Source organism: Pholcus phalangioides, unplaced genomic scaffold (genome assembly GCF_987345545.1).
Source record: "Pholcus phalangioides strain wild (caught in Gottingen) unplaced genomic scaffold, Ppha-v1.0 ptg000004l_1, whole genome shotgun sequence".
Taxonomy (NCBI): Eukaryota; Metazoa; Arthropoda; class Arachnida; order Araneae; family Pholcidae; genus Pholcus; species Pholcus phalangioides.
The window spans coordinates 48,383,513-48,405,143 of NW_028301597.1; the positions used below are offsets into that span (position 1 = coordinate 48,383,513).

At 39.2% G+C, this 21,631-nt stretch overlaps 1 protein-coding gene across 1 annotated transcript in view; it reads right to left on the minus strand.

The window, feature by feature from the left end:
• The window catches only part of LOC149087764 (dipeptidyl peptidase 2-like), a 39,628-nt gene that overhangs the window by 17,612 nt on the left and 385 nt on the right, over positions 1-21,631 (minus strand). Inside the window, exons 2-3 of the mRNA XM_089231667.1 lie at positions 21,278-21,417; positions 1,877-2,049 (exon numbers count right to left, since the gene is read on the minus strand). Coding sequence (XP_089087793.1) covers positions 1,877-2,049; positions 21,278-21,417 — 313 coding nt within the window. The remainder of the gene's footprint in view (positions 1-1,876; positions 2,050-21,277; positions 21,418-21,631) is intronic.

The following is a 21,631-nucleotide window of genomic DNA, read 5'->3' on the forward strand; positions in this document are numbered from 1 at the left end:
GCTAATTCTGGCTTGAGTGTATGTTAGTCTTGCCATACCGTCTTGGAAACCAGGTGGTACTTGTGTCTCAAAAAAAGGGTTGGAATTGACTTGCGTTCCCTCAACCTTCCTGATACCCAAGGATCAATAAAATGTCAGAAACAATTCGACGGACCATCAACTTACGATGACCAGAGCTAAGAGGTAAGCGGTACGAGAATCGGGACTAGGAAGGGGTATGATGATGATTATTCCTCCCCAGAACAGGGAGAGAGAGAGAGAGAGAGAGAGAGAAGGGGGGGGGGGGGAAGAAGCGGACCAATCAGCAGATAGTGAAAATTGGCACATCGAATCGAAAACAAACTGGATTGTTCAAGTCACGCACCTCGTTGAGTGGCCTCTTTCTCTTCTTTGTCTCGCTGATCGAGTATCAGGTGTAGAACAAAACAATACAATTGTTTTCGTCTCTAGTCTATATTATGCACTCCCGTACCTCGTGGTCGCCTCACTATGTGTGCTCGGCCTTAAATATTCAGGAAGAAAATAAAAATGTTCCGTATTTTAAGTGATATATTCCTGGTTTTTTTTCGTTCTTTCTCACACACTTGTCTCTTTTCTACGCAAATATTTTCAATCTCGGGGGGCATTCAAGTATTACGTAAGCAGATTTTCAGCCAGTTTTGACCCCCTTCCCCCTTTGTCAGCAAAAGTCAGCAAAACATTGATCCCCCTCATCCCCGTCAGCAAAATTTCGTCAGCAGCTTAGAATATTTCATATCTTCAAAAAGGAGTCGTTGATGACGTAAGCAACCTTCAAACCCCCCCCCCCTTGTCATCAAAAGACAGCAAATCCGAAAACTCTCCCCCCCCCTCGATGCTGACATAATACTTGAATGACCCCTTACCTAAAATTGTGAATGAAGATAATTTTGATTATCTTCATTATATTATGATAATCACGACTAAAAACGAACCCCGTTATAGTGCCTCTCCCCCCCCATGTCGCACCAATCCCGCTTAGCGCCAGAAATTTTCGGTAAACAATTCTTCCATTTCCAGGGATTCATTACTCGATAATTAGTAATTTATAACCAATAATTGGTGATTTTTCTGACTTCTGGCAACGTTTTAGGTGAAAATTGCCTGTTGTTCCGTATATTTTACCGTATTAAATCTCTCAATTTCCCGGATTTCCCTTAATGAAATATGGCCACTTAAATCATGATGAATGTCATTCTGTTGAAATGAATTCTTGTTTGCTGCTCTTCATTTCCATATCTTTCAGCAATAATTAGCAATTTCGCTGTAAATTGAATTTTTTGGCTACAATTATATCTTGTATTTAGTAACGCAATTTCTCATATATTTTTCTCTTTCAAACCATCACTGTACTTCTTATCAATTACACCAATTCAATAATTTTTCGTTCAGTTAGAATTAAATTACCTGGTCTGCCTGCGGACCACCTGTATAATCGTCGCGGACCATAGGTTGAGAAACGCTGGACTAAACCAGCCCCTCCTAGAGATAGAAGGCCTCCGCACCGGTTGCCAAGTTCATCTGTAATGCCATTAAGACTACCTAGCAAGTTTGCCACATTTTGAAAATCACAACATCCTATTTTGTTTTTTCTTATTTTTTCGTAGAATCTTCCTGGTTGGCTCACAAATACTGTATGGTAATTGGATGCGGGATATAGAAACCACAAATTCTGAGCCCGATCATTTTTTTTCCGCACAACGATTATACTGGCAACGAGCAGGGAATTTTCCCCCGGAATATTCTAAGGGAAAATGTACTACTTGCTGACGTCACGAGCAGCGTGCGGAGGCCTTATATCTCTAGGAGGCGTTGACTAAACGCACTATTAAAATAGTAAGAAAGAGGTTTGTCTCACCTTCCACCAAATGCTATCACCTTGACATCAGAAGAACCGGGATCTTGGTAACCTGGCACAAGTTCTTGAATAAGAAAAGCGTAATCGGCGAGAGCTTGCTCCATGCTAAGGTATCCGATGTTGTTGCCTTCGAAGCTTTGATTACCGAATGGAAGCGATTCCCCATAGTACCTCTGTTGGTGAGATAACAATATTATGTGTGTGTTCAAAATATTGTTACGACGGGTAGAAATTTTTTTTTTTAATTGGACTGAACACAACACATAAAACATACAATCAAAACAACTGAGAAAAACACGCAAAAAAAAAAAAACCTCCACAAAAAAATGACATTACGATGACACAGGGGGACACAGAGAGCTTGTGAACGCATGTAAGGGACGCTCGGCATGCGACTGTTCGAATAGAAGAGCGAAATTCCAAAAAGGACTCGGACAGGAGAATTCAAAGAGAGAAGGCGTGTGTTTGGAAGGCTGCTGTAGTTTTAGCAGGAATTCTAGTTGACGCAAATAAAACAGTTTCTTCGTTCTCAAATCCTCGTTCCTCTGTGAGTTTTCACGCATCGTCAAGAACCCGGTGAAGAACCCCGAAAGATCCTCGCGAAGTGACAATCTGGTGACAACAGTTCGATGACCCCCGGCGGAGCAAATCTGGTGTCAATATTGTTATGAAAACTATGTAAATAGTCATTTTCGCCTGTAAACGATCATTAATCCATTTCTCTGTATATCTCGCCAAATTGACGACAAACCTGGTAGATTTGGCGATAGCGATGATTTGGCGAAGTCATTGCGCCAATGGAAGTGTAAAGATCACGCGAAAAATGACGAGATTATTTTGGCAGGTTTCTACCAGGGCCGTCTCTATTCTACCGGTAGAATAGAGACGGCTCTGTTTCTACCCACTTATATAGTGGTGCCGCTTCCAAATAACTAGGAGCAGTTTGTAGAATTTTAGTTGGAAGACGGCCTTGTGCAGGGCCTTCAATGAAGAATTGTATCCAGTCATCTGCACTTTGTATCAACAGTAGACGGTGGCATCATTTTTTCTCTGTACGTCGACGTCCAACATCACCTATAGAACACTGGTGGATTTTTCCCACGAATATGTCGAATTTCTCACGCCCCCTGTCGGTCCAGTGGTTAGGGAACTAGCTTCTCACTGTGTAGGTCCAGATTTGAATCCCGGTTCGGGCATGCATGTCTACTAAGCTAACACTAACAAATTCCCTAGACGGATCATGCTGATCCCTCGGGAATACGTGGAAATCACGTTATTTAAAAAAAAAAAAATTACCACCACCGGGTGATTCAGATGACTATGTACAGCCACACACCAGTATTCAAGAAGGACTAGTATTTTTATTCTCTGAAAATGCAATGTCGTTTCTAATTGATTGAAAAACCTAAATTTCAGATTTTTCTAGCCCCTGGGAGCCCGTGATAATTATCATTATTTTTTGTTTTTTTACGCTATAAATTCCCTATAGAACAGCCCGTGTAAAGTCCGACTTGAGATCCGCCAAAGATCCCAGCCTAGGCGCCCTGCTCCAGGATGTGGGGGCGATGGTGCCAAGGTTATCAGTCATATTTCTGTGAATAACGGGGAAAAAAGCTCTCGTCAGAGGCGGGGGACAGAATAATCAAGTCTGAAACGAAATTGAAAAGCGGAGGAAAAAATGTACTTTTTTTAATCGAAAATTATGAAATATGCGAAATATGCCTGAAAATTTAAAAAAATATGCTCTATTACGTAAAAAATAGCGAAATATTAAAAAAAAAACAGAGAAATATAAAAAAAAAACACAGAGAAATATATAAAAAAACAGAGAAATATTAAAAAAAAAAACAACAAATACGCAAAATCATAGAAATCCGAGCCCTGGTTATCAAATTATTATTAGTTTTTGCAAAGAACGGAACGGACCAATATCATAACATGGGGAAAAATTCGATCTGAACTTCCGATAAAAATAATAATTAAACCTTAGCTTCAGAATTCGCAAAAAAAACCTTTCAACAGGAAAAAAAAAAAAAATGATGACATTATCCGCGAAGTCCAGACCAGACCAGAATAGAATGTAGAGCCGATTCCCATCCAAGCCAGGACGCCTGTCGGCATACAAATTGGCCAGGAAGGCCTATCAAGAGGGAAAGAAAAATTGGAAAGAGAAAGAAAGAGAATGAAGAATAACAAGAAGAACAGAAAAATGGTCAAAAAACATCAGACAGGCTAAACAAAATTATGCCAGGGAGTTATTGTCACCACAACCAACACATTCACAGCCAGACCCAGGATACAAGATTATCAGAGCATACGGCCACAATCACCAAAAAAAAAAAACCACTCAAACAGCTCAGTTCACAGGTGAAAAAAGAGAAAAAACACCGCACATGGGTGTCGCAGCGCAAAAACCTTACATACGAAATTAAAACAGTTAAAAAATATTCCAGATATGTGTACTATACATTTTAACACTTAGGTATGAGTTCTGATCTTAACTGCTCAAACTATTTGAGCACACACACTATGGAGAAATGTCACTATTTCACCAAAGAAAACAATAATTCAATGTACAATGTTCATTTCAAACTTGTTGATCCAAGTTAAATATGCAATTACATGAAAACAATAACCAAAATAGAATGAGTGTCTCATTTAATCAAAAATATTTACAAAAGGAAAAAAAAATCAACTACGTTCATAGGGTTCCGTTAGGAATATATAAATATGAAAAACAAAAAAAAAAGTTATTGAACAATCTTCATGATGAATGCAAAAAGAAGCTGATGAGAGAGTCCAATATATGTGATATTCAAACTATTTTTCCGAACTTCCACAAGGGGAAAAATGCAGTTTATAACGAATTCCAATCTAAATGAAAGATTTGTTGAGGCCTTCTGTATTTCCTCAACACTTGTGTACCATAGTCCACAATATCTTTAAGATGTGTTGATATGTAGATTCTTTCATTCTGTCAAATTGATCTTTATTTATGTTCTTAATGTAGTCAAATATACGAGGAATACCCAAATCGTTTCTAATATTGACTCCTCTAATAAACCAGGGAGCTTTTGCAAATCTTCTGAGTATCTTGTTTTGCATGGTCTGCAAGTTCTTAATGGTCATTTTACATGAATGAGACCATGCAGGAGAAGCATATAATAAGGTGGGTCTAAGAATTGTTTTATGCGGAATAATTTTGTTTTTGAGCGATAATTTGGCTTGTGGGAATGTAATTTTATCCACGAAGTCCAGATCGAATTTTTTCCATGTTATGATATTGGTCCGTTCCGTTCTTTGCAAAAAACAATAATTTGATAACTAGGGCTCGGATTTCTATGACTTTGCATATTTTTTTATGTGTATTATTATTTTTACGATATTTAGTCTTGCAAGTTATAGTTATCAGGCTGCAAGACTATCTAGTAGAAGGCTAGAAGGTGTTCTCTCCTTCCCACCCCGCCTCCCTTGTTGACAAACATTTCCGTAATTAAGTGTTCTAAAACTGTGCCACGTGTCACTTAAGGGACCTCTAAATGTGCCACGAACCACTCAAGTGTTCTGGAACCGTGCCGCGGGACACTCAAGTGATCCGTGAATGTATCGATGGCTACTTAAGTTATTTGTAAATGTGTCGGTGGTCACTCAAGTGATCTGTGAATGTGTCGATGGTCACTTAAGCGATCTGTAAATGTGCCACCGTTCATTTTTGCGAAATTTTAAGGTGGTGGGCCACATCAGATAACTCCGAGGGACATAGCATATATGGTTTAGAGGAGGGCTAGCAATGAATTTCTTAAAGAGAAATTTTGAATTCTTAGCCTTCAAATAGCATTGAAATTAACAGAAATTGATTATAATTACATATAAAGGCATTTTCTCCGAAAAATTTTATTAAAAAAAAAATATTTTTTGCATCAAAAATAAATTTTTGATCGTCTGGGGGGAACATAGGGGGAACGAGCCCCTAGCCCCCCCCCCACTCCGTGTACGCCTCTGATCCCAATGTGCGTTGGGGATGGGGCAGAGCTGACGAAAATTTGCTGACAAGGGGGTGGGGGTCATAGTTTTGCTAACAAGGAGGTTGGGGGGGGGGGGGTCAAAAGCGTCTAAAAACCCGCTGATGTAACACTTGAACGGCACTTTACCCGCACTTTTTCTACATGACCGTTTTTCCTGTATATTTCCAGCTTCTTTTTAACGAAGGACTCTCAATGTGACATGGAGTTCCATAGAAAAAAGTATGAGATAAAACACCGCTCAAATAGAGCCAAGCCCCAGGTGCTCGATTTTTAAATCAATTCCGCTCAATGAAAAAAAAAAAAAATTCAAGGTTTTTTGGAATCGGAAAACGGAGGAAATTTTTGGCAACGTTTCCACTTCTTTTAGCGCCCGTTTTAGACACATACACACACGAGAGAGAGAGAGAGAGAGAGAGAGAATAAAAAAAGAATAATCGAATGATTGCAGTCAATAATGATCTTCACTAACGAGATGGGAGAAGTTCCCAAGGTAACAAACGGCCGCGTACCGGCAAAAAGTTACGGTCATTTCACGTGAGCGGACCAAAACAACGAGCCCGGCCTAAAAAAAAGAAAACTACTCATTTTTGCTCCTTCGTCGCTGAATAGCGGACTCTCATCAGGCGCATGTGGTAAGATATATACTTTTTTAAAAAACTTCTTCAGAAAATTCCAATTGATTAATTAATATAGGAATTATTAGTTTATTCATTTTTGGTATTTATAAAGGCCCCGTGGACCGCATTATTTAGTTCAGTGTTTCTCAACTTGGGGCCATGTGCCCCCACCCTCGTGGCACTAAGAGGGGACACGGGTGAAAATTAAATAGGAGGGCAACCATAGAAAGTGGCAAAGGGGAAGCCGAGGAGAGTAAAAACAGTTTTAGATGTGGAGAAATGGAGCTTTTTAAGTAAAGTGTGGCTATTTTTAAACTCCAACAGCCTAAACTGCCCATAGAACCAAGGCTATCTTAACATATTAACACATGGGCCTCCCCGAGTATGTCACGTGAGAGGGGGGGGGGTGCCCATGTCCACACGAAGCTTCATAAGGATAATTGGAGCTATGATTTTGGAATTGAAATATGTGAGCTGATGGACCTCCAGAAAATTCAGGAGGTCGGCAGAATATCATTTTACCCGAGGCCTACGATATTTTGAGACGGCCTAGCGTAGAACCATTACTGAACTCTGGTCCAAGGGTTCAAAGATCGACTTTATTCTTGAATTTTTTGTTCACTATAAATTTACTCTAAAAACGAACTCAATAAGTAGAAAGGATCTCGCTCCTGAATGACAAGGGGTTACGGGTAGAAATTGTGGTCCAAAGGGAACCATGGACTAAAGAAGGTTAAGAAACGCTGCTTTTTAGTTGATACATGCTCAACCATTATGGTCTTCGGACTCCTCTGATGTTGCCCACGAACTCAAACTGAATTTTGATCAAAATGAACTGAATGATTGTTATCACTAGCATCATTCGGTCTTTTTCGTGGTGCTGGTGATTAAGTGGGCCCTTAATTTCAACTTATACTATGTCAGGTGTTTCTTAATCCTTGGTGTTTCTAGGATCCTTTGTCCTAACAGCTTGGAGTCTACGCATCCCTACCAATAAAATAAAAGCCGCGACCCCGTTTTACAAAATAATATTCCGTACAGAGCAATGTAAAAAATAATAATAAGTTAATGGTTATGCTGTTCTTTCCCAACTTTACTCCGATTTTTGGAATTCCAATATCTCAGCGAATTATGTAACGTTCATTTAGAAATGTTTACGAGATGCGTGTAGTAAGTAGTGGGAGGGGGAGTGTCTTAATTCGCCGTTCAAGTATTACGTCAGCAGATTTTTAGCCATTTGTGACACCTCCACCCCCCTTATCAGCAAAATTTCGTCAGCTATGCATATGCCCCCTCCGAACGCATATTGGGATCAGAGATGTACGCGGGGGGGGGGGGGGAGGAAATAGGGGCGAGGCTAATTTATTTTTTTGATGAAAAACATTAAAAAAAAATTAAAATTTCGGAAGAAAATACCTTTATGTGTCATTATAATAAACTAGCTATAATACCCGGCGCTGTGCCCGGGTTTCCTTAAATTACTGGGAGGATTGGGAAAGTGACAAACCATTATGATGGCATAAACTATCATACATAATACTGGCATCATCAAAGAAGTGACAAACGATTGTAAAGGCATATGCATGCTTTAAACGCCTTGCTAGGGAACCACGGTAGCCAAAAGCAAACATTCCGGAAATGATTGTTGAGGAAGAGAAATCATTCCTGCCCGACAGTTTTTCGCCCGTTTCGGGCATTTGCCCAGGTCTGACAAACTTTTAAAGTAGCCTATCGTTCAAGTCGGGTCCTGTTTGGTATTAATGCAAAATTTTACCACGATCGATCTAAAATTGTACATTTGTAGAGCACACACACACACATACAGACAGAAAATCAATTTTATATATAGATTTCTATTAATTTCAATGTTATTTCAATCGAGTGGCTAGGGAACTAGCTTCTCACTGTACAGGTCTGGGTTCGAATCCTGGTTGGGGCATGTATGTCTACTGAGGCTAACAAATTCTCTGGATGGATCATGCTGATCCCTTGTGGGAATACATGAGGATCACGTTATTATAAAAAAATTTTAATAATGATTATTTGAAGTTTCTAAGAACTCAAAAAATCTATCTTGATATATCTATATTCATTATAACCCACCCTCTAAGCCAGTGGTTCCCAACCTTGGCAAGCCCCCGCGGCCCGGTTTCATTCATTTTTGTGAGTGGAAGGCCCGGTCAAACACAAGATCAACGGAAAATGAATGAAAAAAAATGAAACGGCTGATCACTCACTGCCCGGTATGAATGATGTTAGGGCCCGGCGGTTGAGAAACAACGCTCTAAGCAGTCTAAGCCATCTATGTTTAACACATGGCCCGCGGACCAAATGTGGCCATCGGGGTTATCTGATGTGGCCCGCCACCTCAAATCCAATTTTGCGAAAATGAACTAAGCGGCATATTTTCAGATCACTTCAATAAGCCCATGGCACATTTACATATCACTTGAGTGACCCACGGCACAGTTTCAGAACACTTAAGCTGGCCCGTGGTACATTTCTGGAGCACTTAAGTGGCCCGCAACACGTTTCTAGAGCACTTGAGCGGCCCAGACGAATTTATAGATCACTTGAAAGATCCTCGGAATATTTAGAGATCACTAAAGTGTTTAGAGAACTTATCTCAATAGGAAGAAATGTCAGTTCAGTTCCCCACAAACTAGGGAAAAGTTTTTCTCGTTTTCGGCACACCGAGTAAAGAATATTTCATATTTTTATGAAGGGTGGTTGATGACGTAAGCATCATTCAAACCCTTCCTCCCTCCCCTTGTCATCAGAGATCAGCAAACTCGAACCCCCATCGATGCTGACGTAATACTTGAATCACCCCCTAAATTTGATTTGTTCTTTTTGATACTATGAAAGTTGATATTATCTTTTGTGTGTGTGTGTGCTATTCCTTCACATCTGTTATTTATTTTCGTATACAGGCTGCCCCGAATCGTTTGTAGAGCTGATACAGTCGAATTCCGTTATAACGAACTCTAAGAGACCTAGAAATCACTTCATTATAACGAAATTTCGATTTAAGGAAATTCCAGGTATTTTCATTATTCCTTTGTAAAAAATTACTGGGGGGGGGGGGGTTTAGAAAGTGTTCGTTAAAGCGAGATTTCCGCTATAACGGTATTCGTTAAAAGAGGACTCGACTGTATCTTTGCAACCGTTGGCTTTAGAAACATACTTTTAGTCACAAAAAGTTTTCAAATTGCTTGCGGTTATTTAAAAATATCATGATATCTTTGAGGGGGTCGCATACATAAAAATAAATAAAAAAGTAATTAATACTTTATGTAGACCCTGTATGCTAAAACTTCTAGTTAGTAGAATGTAAAGCGGCTCTGGGAAGTCAGTTACAAAGAAAAATGTATATTTTAAATGCTATTTAAAAGCGGAGATATTTGACTTTGAAGTTTTTTCGGCATTTTTACGCCAATAATTGAGGTTCACAAATTGCGAAACGTAAATTAAATTCAAAGTGAGTGATCAAATGAGTGGGTGAGTTAACGTCTAAGTTATCAAGTGAGATGGTGAGAAGGGCCCCCGGGCCGAGTGATTTTTCTGAGGCCCTCTACCTGACCGATTCTCCAAGAATTCAACTACTTCTCGTTTTTCCGAGGCCCCCCCCCTCTTCTCTTGAGGCCCCCGGGTCGTGCCCGGGTGGCCCATGCATTAAGACAGCACTGTTAGTGAGTGACTGTACGAGTGACCACGCGTAAGTGGGTGAGTGACCCTATAAGTTACCAAGTGAGTGGGGGAGTAACCATATGAGTGACTAAGTGAGAGATCAGATAAGGAGTGGGTGAGTCACTGTGTGAGTTGGTTAGTGATCATTTGGGTGGCCAAGTAAGGGGGTAAGCCAATGTATGAATGACTATGTGAGTGAGACTTCCATACGGGCCCTCACTGAATCGCCCGCTGAGTCGGTAATTCACCTACTCACTAGGTCCCTCAATCGCATGCTCCTTCGGTCATTTACACTGTCACTCACACCTTCACTTAGTCACTCATCCACTCGCTCGGTCACTGATACGGTCGCTCAAACACAAATTGGCCCCATACGGGGCGAAGGGGCCAAGTTTCCGTAAACCCTTTCACTCCGAGGAGCGATGTACGAGTATCATTTTTAACTATTGCTACTAGTGTCTTAACAATAGACAGCGTTTCATTATGAATAGCCCGAAATTTCCAGTCATCAACTCATGGAATAATACATCGCACCAGATCTCATTACCAGGGCGGGCCCCACCTGCGCACTTGGGGTTCCGGGTCTAATATCTAAATCCATTGTAACAACAGTTTAATTATTAAATGGTTTTCGTTACATGATACAACCCTTGGGAATAAACAGGACTCTGCCCACGCCAGTGCCCCGGGCTTCAGGAAGCTTTTCCCACTCAAGCATATTGAATGTAGAAATGAGTACATAGAATGATGTAGAGCAGCGGTTCTCAACCGGTGCTTCGCGGAGCCTTTGGGGCGCGGCCTCTCGAGGAAAATAAAAAAGAACAGTAAAATTAAAAAAAATTATTATAAATATTTTAAATAGTAAAAATAAATCAATAACTTTTTTTGATGAATAATTAAAAAATTGGCTTACGGGCCATAGAATTTTTCTGCTAAAAAGGGCTCCACGAATCAAAAAAGGTTGAGAACCGCTGATGTAGAGATTATATCCAGTGGCGCGGAACCTGTTCGATCACAGAAGCGTATTTACAGGGGAGGGGGGGAGGCTTAGCGGGATATAGCCCAGGGCGGCAAGTTCGGGGGGGGGGCAAATTTGAGGAATGAGTGAGCTGGAAAATTAGTATAGAATGACAGAAGGGAAGCAAAACGTTTATAGGTTTCAGGCGGAAAAATCCATAAATCCGTCTCTGCCTAAGGAGCGAAGGACTAGATCAGTGAGTTACCAAGAAAGTATGCATGTGAGTGACCAAAAGAGTGGTCTTGAGAGAGTAACATGTCAGTGAATGACTAAAAGCGTGACTTTAGAGTGTGTAAGCATAGGAGTGACCGGAAGAGCCTGCTTCCACTATATTCGCAGCCAAAGATGTCTGCCTCGACTTCATTCGCAGCTAAAGATGTCTGCCTCAGCTTCTTTTGCAGCTGAAGTAAGTGCCTCACATACTTTCATACCTGAAGTACTTGACTCGGCTCATTCACAGATGAAGATGTCTGCCTTCGGTCCATTCGAATCTGGAGATGCCTGCCTCCGCTCCATGCGCAGCTGAAAATGCCTGCCTCTGCTCCACAGCTGAATGTGTCTGCCTTCGCACAGGCACGGATCCAGGGGGGGGGGGCGATGGGAACGATCGCCACCTCCCAAGAGCCAGATATTGTAGGAAAATTTGTGTCCCGTAAAATACAGGACGACCCAACGAGCTTACACGATTCGCTCCTCCAGAGACATCGTCTTGGATCCACGCTTGCGAGAAAGGTCCCCTACGGGCACGTACTAGTGAATGAATATGCGTTATCTAGTCTCAAATGGATTTGTAGTGAGGAGTTATAACACACACAGTTGCAATTTTATGGTATCAATGGTGACAAAAAAAACAACCCACTCTAAAACTATTTTTGTAAGCGTTTCGAATGGACAATTAGAGCAGGACAAACCAGACGTAAACGGGACTCACTCGAGCGTCCCTTGAAAAACCCGCTAGTTGGGCAAGGACAAAAAAAAGAGGGGTTGGGGCGGCTGTGATACTGAATGTACAATAAATAGGGTGGAGAGCCATCATTAATCCAGTGCTCGGCATCCATTTCAAAATATTTGATGGCCCAGGAGATCATCTGGCGGAGATAATAAGGCCCTAACTTCTGCCCTCTTGCATACGTGACGAGATAAAAACAGCATGAATGCACAGTATATCGATATGGGTGGCCAGGGCAGGAACTGGGGGGAGGGGGCAAAAAGGGCAGCTGTCCCGTGCGACATAATTCAGGGGTGGCTTATTTTAGGTGTGGGAACAAAAAACACCGTTATAAAACTCATTGAATTTTACGCGGTAGAGTTATGTATGAATTCCCCGACAAAAATCCTAGTTACGGGCCCTATCTATGACCAATGTCCGAAGTTTGAACACTTTGAGGAGTGTCCGGCCATTTCACAAAAACCGGAGTTGCTCTCAGGATTGTGCCACAGGTGCGGTCTCATCGGGCCCTGCACTGACAGTGATAGAGGTGAAAAAAATATATTAATTATATAAAAAAAAAGTTATCTGAGCCTCAGCTGTGAAAATAAATTAATAAAGTTATTCGTCTCGCGAAGGGGACTGCGCTGAGGAACCATCACTAGGTAAAGGTGAGTATTATGCATTTGAGGCACTCGATTCACTCACCATCCAAAATCATGGGCGGAGCGCCGAAATAAATGTTGACTAAAACGTTTTTGTTTCTAGTTGTGAACCAAAAAGGACCCAAATTCCCAAATCCAGCAAGGGACATCAAATCATTATTGAATAATTTCACTATTAAACAATTTCTTTCATTAATTCTGAATTTCATCAATTATTTCCAACAACATTTTCATCAATTATTTCCAACAACATTTTCATCAATTATTTCCAACAACATTTTCATCAATTATTTCCAACAACATTTTCATCAATTATTTCCAACAACATTTTCATCAATCATTTCTTTCACAGATGCTGGAATCGTTTCTTTCTCGTCGATTCCGCAATCATTTACGTAATACATTCTGCAATATCTTTCATTAGTTCTGAATTTTCATCAATTCTGTATTCAATTCCTTTCATTAATTCTGCATTTTCTGAATTGTTGAAGCATCGCTGGCCCAATCAATATTATTTGCGCACTGGGCCCCATGTCTAGCAAAAATGGTCGCCATAAAAACATTTGAAGTGCTAAGACTTCGGACGTCGGCCGTAATATCGATAGCAAGAGGAAAGAGTCTGCATATCGCCAGAGATGTAATAAACTTACCAATGGAACGGTGATCTCAAGTAGTCTAGCGACCCAGTAGACAGGGCCGACCTTTCTAGGCGCGGGTCCCTGGTGTGAAAATGATAACGGAGGGGGGCCCATTTTCTTCAGTATAAATGATTTTCAATATACTTTGTAGATCTACGAAAATATTTTGCTTTGAAAATCTTAATCTCTATTGTTCCTATTACCATGAATGAGGACGACCCCAATTAGCATACGCCAGAATAAACAAGTCGGATATCAAAATCTTAAGTTGGCCAATCGTATTGACGGAAACTTTTTTTAGATGACTTCAGTCAACGGCGTACTCCATCCTTAGCCTTGAGAAAACGATTTTGCACGATTATGATAATAATAACTAATAATTGTGATCACTTTTATAAACTACGTTATGTGTATTGGGGAGGAATGGGGAGAAATCCCTTGAGTAACATATACATTAGATCAGTCGACTCCACCTTTGACGCTGGAGGTGGGGGGGGGGGGAGATGCCCCCGTATCTCCGCCCATGTTGCACACACTCTAAGTCACTCTTTTGTTCAGTCCCACTTTCACACACTGTGTGGGCCACTCTTTTTGTTGCTCACTGAGTTGATCCCTCTCTTTCTAGGTCACTCTTTTAATCATTAATTACATTCTTGCATACGCTCTAGGTCACTCTTTTGGACATTCACATGCTTGACCCACACTCCAGTTCCCTCTTTTGTTCATTCCCATGGTCATACACCCTCTAGCTCGCTGTTTTGGTCGCTCGCTAACCTGGTACCTCGCTTTATAGTGGACGCTTTTGATCATTCGCATGTTTGCCCATGCTTTAGGTCACTCGTTTGGTCACTCACTGACCTAGTCCATCACTCTCTGGACAGACGAGGATCTATGGTGGGCTACGCAAATTCTACTGCCTTCCTCCCATTCTACTTATTTTCTCTTTTAATTTTTTCGGCGAGCTCGGTGAGAAAATAATCTCGGGTCTCCTCAGCTGCGATTTTATATATACTGTGGAAAGAATCGGGCATACAAATATTCATAAATTATCACAAAGTGTACAGGAATGATGAAAAATATCTACTCACCAATGAAATTCAAGAATTAATGAAAGAAAAAAAATCCCAGAATTAATGAAAGAAAAAAAATCCCAGAATTAATGAAAGAAAAAAATCCCAGAATTAATAAAAGAAAAAATTCGAGAATTAACAATAGAAAAATCTCAGTATTAAATGAAAGAAAAAATCCCAGAATTAATAAAAGAAAGAACTCCAAGAATTAATTTAAAAAAATCCCAGAATTAATTTAAAAAAATCCCAGAATTAATGAAAGAAAAAAATCCCAGAATTAATGAAAGAAAAAAAATCCCAGAATTAATGAAAGAAAAAAAATCCCAGAATTAATGAAAGAAAAAATCCCAGAATTAATAAAAGAAAGAACTCCAAGAATTAATTTAAAAAAATCCCAGAATTAATGAAAGAAAAAAATCCCAGAATTAATGAAAGAAAAAAATCCCTGAATTAATAAAAGAAAGAACTCCAAGAATTAATTAAAAAAATCCCAGAATTAATGAAAGAAAAAAAATCTCAGAATTAATAAAAGAAAAAATTCGAGAATTAATAAAAGAAAGAACTCCAAGAATTAATTTAAAAAAATCCCAGAATTAATTTAAAAAAATCCCAGAATTAATGAAAGAAAAAAATCCCAGAATTAATGAAAGAAAAAAAATCCCAGAATTAATGAAAGAAAAAAAATCCCAGAATTAATGAAAGAAAAAATCCCAGAATTAATAAAAGAAAGAACTCCAAGAATTAATTTAAAAAAATCCCAGAATTAATGAAAGAAAAAAATCCCAGAATTAATGAAAGAAAAAAAATCTCAGAATTAATAAAAGAAAAAATTCGAGAATTAACATAAGAAAAATCTCAGTATTATATGAAAGAAAAAAATCCCAGAATTAATAAAAGAAAAAAAATCCCAGAATTAATAAAAGAAAAAAATCCCAGAATTAATGAAAGAAAAAAATCCCAGAATTAATAAAAGAAAAAAATCCCAGAATTAATGAAAGAAAAAAAATCCCAGAATTAATGAAAGAAAAAAATCCCAGAATTAATAAAAGAAAAAATTCGAGAATTAACAATAGAAAAATCTCAGTATTAAATGAAAGAAAAAATCCCAGAATTAATAAAAGAAAGAACTCCAAGAATTAATTTAAAAAAATCCCAGAATTAATTTAAAAAAATCCCAGAATTAATGAAAGAAAAAAATCCCAGAATTAATGAAAGAAAAAAAATCCCAGAATTAATGAAAGAAAAAAAATCCCAGAATTAATGAAAGAAAAAATCCCAGAATTAATAAAAGAAAGAACTCCAAGAATTAATTTAAAAAAATCCCAGAATTAATGAAAGAAAAAAATCCCAGAATTAATGAAAGAAAAAAATCCCAGAATTAATGAAAGAAAAAAATCCCTGAATTAATAAAAGAAAAAATCCCAGAATTAATAAAAGAAAAAATTCGAGAATTAACAATAGAAAAATCTCAGTATTAAATGAAAGAAAAAATCCCAGAATTAATAAAAGAAAGAACTCCAAGAATTAATTTAAAAAAATCCCAGAATTAATTTAAAAAAATCCCAGAATTAATGAAAGAAAAAAATCCCAGAATTAATGAAAGAAAAAAAATCCCAGAATTAATGAAAGAAAAAAAATCCCAGAATTAATGAAAGAAAAAATCCCAGAATTAATAAAAGAAAGAACTCCAAGAATTAATTTAAAAAAATCCCAGAATTAATGAAAGAAAAAAATCCCAGAATTAATGAAAGAAAAAAATCCCAGAATTAATGAAAGAAAAAAATCCCAGAATTAATGAAAGAAAAAAATCCCTGAATTAATAAAAGAAAGAACTCCAAGAATTAATTAAAAAAATCCCAGAATTAATGAAAGAAAAAAAATCTCAGAATTAATAAAAGAAAAAATTCGAGAATTAACAAAAGAAAAATCTCAGTATTATATGAAAGAAAAAAATCCCAGAATTAATAAAAGAAAAAAAATCCCAGAATTAATAAAAGAAAAAAATCCCAGAATTAATGAAAGAAAAAAATCCCAGAATTAATAAAAGAAAAAAATCCCAGAATTAATGAAAGAAAAAAAATCCCAGAATTAATGAAAGAAAAAAATCCCAGAATTAATAAAAGAAAAAATTCGAGAATTAACAATAGAAAAATCTCAGTATTAAATGAAAGAAAAAATCCCAGAATTAATAAAAGAAAGAACTCCAAGAATTAATTTAAAAAAATCCCAGAATTAATTTAAAAAAATCCCAGAATTAATGAAAGAAAAAAATCCCAGAATTAATTTAAAAAAATCCCAGAATTAATTTAAAAAAATCCCAGAATTAATGAAAGAAAAAAATCCCGGAATTAATGAAAGAAAAAAAATCCCAGAATTAATGAAAGAAAAAAAATCCCAGAATTAATGAAAGAAGAAATCCCAGAATTAATAAAAGAAAGAACTCCAAGAATTAATTTAAAAAAAATCCCAGAATTAATGAAAGAACTCCAAGAATTAATTTAAAAAAATCCCAGAATTAATGAAAGAAAAAAAATCTCAGAATTAATAAAAGAAAAAATTCGAGAATTAACAAAAGAAAAATCTCAGTATTATATGAAAGAAAAAAATCCCAGAATTAATGAAAGAAAAAAATCCCAGAATTAATAAAAGAAAAAAATCCCAGAATTAATGAAAGAAAAAAATCCCAGAATTAATAAAAGAAAAAAATCCCAGAATTAATAAAAGAAAAAAATTCGAGAATTAATAAAAGAAAAAAATCCCAGAATTAATAAAAGAAAAAAAATCGAGAATTAATAAAAGAAAGAACTCCAAGAATTAATTAAAAAAATCCCAGAATTAATGAAAGAAAAAAATCGAGAATTAATAAAAGAAAAATCTCAGTATTAAATGAAAGAAAAAAATCCCAGAATTAAAAAGAAAGAAAAAATCCCAGAATTAATAAAAGAAAGAAAAAATCCCAGAATTAATAAAAGAAAGAAAAATCCCAGAATTAATAAAAGAAAGAATCACAGAATTAATGAAAGAAAGAATCACAGAATTAATGAAAGAAAAAATCCCAAAATTGATAAAGGAAAACAATCCCAAAATTAATAAAGGAAAACAATCCCAAAATTAATAAAGGAAAACAATCCCAAAATTAATAAAGGAAAACAATCCCAGAATTAATAAAGGGAAAAAATCCCAGAATTAATAAAGGGAAAAAATCCCAGAATTAATAACAGAAAGAATCCCAGAATTAATGAAAGAAAAAATCCGAGAATTAATGAAAGAAAAATCATAGAATTGATTGAAATTCTGATAATTAATGAGAGAAATAATCACGAAATTGATGACATTTCAGAATAGTGAGAGAAATAATTCCAGAATTTTTGATTGAAATTCAGAATTAATGAGAGAAGTAATTCCAGAATTCATGGAAATTCCAGAATCTAATCAGTTTAAGATCAGACACCTTGTTTCACCCCGAAAAAACTAGTCGATGACACACATTTACATATTTTTTCACTTATACTAATTTTCTCAATTTAAGTGCCGCCAAACCGCGGGGTTCGGTGAGACCACACCCGTCACATACCTCCTAAGCGGCTTTGCTCTGACTTCAACTCCACTCATTTGGTGTCATGTTTTTTTCTTTTCAGAAATGGACGAGTCGGACGTACCAGGTATCTTCTCGTTGGAAAGCGAGGACCCGGAAGAGTTCAACGACCATTTCTACGCGTCCCTTACCCACGCAGTGGAATCGGCGGCCATATTCGTGCTCTGTGCCATTACTGTGCTGGGGAACTGCCTCACCATTATCTCCACAACGTGCCTACACAGGAAGAAGAAAGAAGCCGTGGATTTCTATGTGCTGTCATTGTCGGTGGCGGACCTCATATCTGGCCTGTTGGTGATTCCGTTGTCCGTGGCCGCTACCAGCGACCTGGTCCCGGTCCTGAGCGGCGTTATGTGCAGTGTCAGCGGATACCTGCACGTGTCCCTGTGCGCGGTGTCCCTCTACACGTTCATGTGGCTGTCCGTGGACCGATACATAGCCACTAAGAAGCCGATGAGGTACAACGTGATCCAAACGAGGACCCGCTGCGCGTGCTGGGTGCTCTTCTCGTGGATCATGTCCTTCTCGCTGTGCTGCCCGCCGCTCTTGGGCAACGTCGACGGCCACTTCTACGAGGAGAGTTTCAAGTGCATGTTGAACGCCAGCGCCATGTTGCCGTACAGCGTCACAGTCGGGTTCCTGGTTCTGACGCCGACGGTGTTGACACTCTTCTACACGTACGGGAACATACTAGGTGCCGCGGCGGCAGCATCGGCGGCCGCGTCCTCGACGGTGGTGCGCGAGGACTCGGACGAACAGGACGCGGACGTGTTGACCCCGTTCATGCTGACGGTGCTCTTCTTCGCGTCGTGGACACCCTGGTGCCTCATGAAATTCGTGGAGTCGTTGTCTTCCAGGTACGCCGCCGACGAATTCACGAGGTTTTGGCTTCTGTGGATCGGCGAGCTCCACTCCCTGTGGACTCCGTTCGTCCTGACGTCTTCCAGTTCCAGGATACGTGACGGACTGGGCCTGTTGTGCTCGAGGTCCCCCGCACCGAAACGTCCTTCGGCGATCGTTGTCTTGTGAATGCGGGATCCGCAATTGCTTGTCCCAATGAGTGACTGTATGAGTTATCAGGTTGGTGACCGTATGAGGGACCACGCTCACTTGGTCTCACATATGGGCACAGACTGTCACTCACTCATACGGTCATGGACCCATTCGCTTCCTCTTCCACTCAATTGTCCACTCATACGGTCACTCACCTCTCCTCTTCGATTGGTCACTCATGCGATTGCTCACGCATTCACTCGGCCACTCACTTGGTCACTCATACAGTCACTTTCTTGGTAACTCACCCACTCACACGGTCAGGGCAGGGGAAATGGCCGGCGTGAAATGTCAGAGGGGAAATTTCCGTAAACCTGTGAATGTATAAAATAATCACAGCATTTTTGGAGCTCGTGGTTTTTGACGCTTCAATAAAACCAATTGAATGCAAAATCATTTCTTTTTTTCAGCTTTGGTGTTGATCCTAAATTCTTATTTATTATGAACACACAGCTCTGCTTTCCCTATAAAACAAGGGTTGTTAAGAAGGGGGTCCATAGACCCAGGGCCGCAACCAGGGAGAGAGGAACAACTGAGTCTGTGGCCCAGGAGGCAGAACCAGAGAGAGGGTACAAATTCCATCCCTTAACCTCTCTCTCTCTCTCCATCATGGGTGAGGGGGACGCCAAAATGCGTGCTTGCCCCGCTTGACCAAGCATCTAGTTGCGACCCTGCACAGACCCCCTTGGGGGAATCATTCGGAAGGGGACTCCGTGAGCTTGGATGAAAAAACTAAATTGTTTTTATAATATACAGGGTGTCCTGCGAGTCCTAATTTGGCCTTTATCTCATCACCCGTTTTTCGTAGAGGCACAGGAGGGTACAAAACCCGACGTTTTTTGTTTGTCTCGAGGGGAGGAGGAGGAAGCAAGACAGCAAGTTTTTAATTGGGTTTTTGAGGACAGGGTGTCCATATAAAAATTTAGACTTTTTATTTCACGACACACTCTATATTCACTCTCAAAACTGGTACAGGGCGATTTGTGAACACATTTTGAGCGTTTTTCGAATTGGAACCATACCTCTACGACAAACAGTTGGCGAGATGAAGTCTGACTTAGGACTTACGGGGCACCCTGTACAGTGAATAATATTCTGAAAATAGGTCTGCGGCCTCTATTTTATTGGTACAAGGAGTACGCATACACCATTTTATCGATACGGGGGGAGGGGCATGGCCAGCCATGGGTGGAACTGGCAGGTATCCAACACAGGGGCCCTGGGACAATTCTTAGTTTTTTGTGGCAAGCAGTAGTATTTATCAAGACATTCTAGACGCTCAGGTCATAATGATGAGTCTGCAGGACTCGACTTTAACACTGAGGGATGAGGAGGAATGCTGAGTGAATTATTAATTGGTGTGGCGGACCTGTGACTAACCAAAGATGTTTATCAAGGAAAATGGGTATTTTCTGGATTTTATGCCGATGTGAACTCGGAAAGAAAAGTCATCTGGTCTCCGCCAGGACTCGAACCTATGCCCTCTTGCATACAGGATAAGCATGCTACCATCTACACCACTTTAAACACGACCCTGCCTTCGTTATTTCTCGCACTGTGGCGCGAGGTGCTGCAGTAGAGGCATTAGCAGCACGCCACAGTGCGTGAAATAAGGAATTCAGAAGATATCCATTTCGTTGATATATTGGGCAGAGAAAAATCCATCTTCAAAGACGTTTATTTACTTTGTCACTGGACATACTGTTTAAATTTTGGGACTCCGGGAATAATGGGGAACTGTGGATGAGACATCCCAACACCTTCTATAGCAGAAAGCCTCCACGCGAAGCTCGTGACGTCACTGAAGAAGTCCACTTCACCTATAGTCAATGGATATACGGCAAAAAAGGTAAAGATATCGCACGCATCGGCCTGCTATATCCAATGGCTACAAGTGGGAATGGACTTCTTCAGTGACTTCAATGCTCGCGCGGAGGCCTTCTGCTGTAGATAGTGTTGGATATCCTAACTGCCGCCATGAGAAAATGAGGCCCTGAGAGGTGAGATTGTATGGGTGTTCTATCAGACTCTGCTGTGACTCTTACGAAAAAACGATATAAACTTCTAATAAAATACTGTATGTATGTAATGTATATACTCACGTGCTCGGCGAATAGAACTAATGCCCCGAAGTGCGGGGCGATTTCGTGTATGAATCCCGAATTATCCCAAAAACCTGTTATCGGTCCTTCGTTCCCGGCGTAAAAGAACACTGGTCCGGAATCATGGTCCCACCAAGTGTCTGCAAATGGAAAGATCATAGCTCGGTGAATGTTGGACATCAGATAAATTTTTTGTTTCTTGGGCCGGGATTACATTATTAAAAGTTTTAGAAATGTTCATTTATGACACTTGAAAAATTCAGTCGAATACCGTTATAGCGAAAATCTCGTTTTAACGAACACTTTTCTAATCACTCCGATAAGTTTACATAGTAACAATGCAAAAACCTGGAA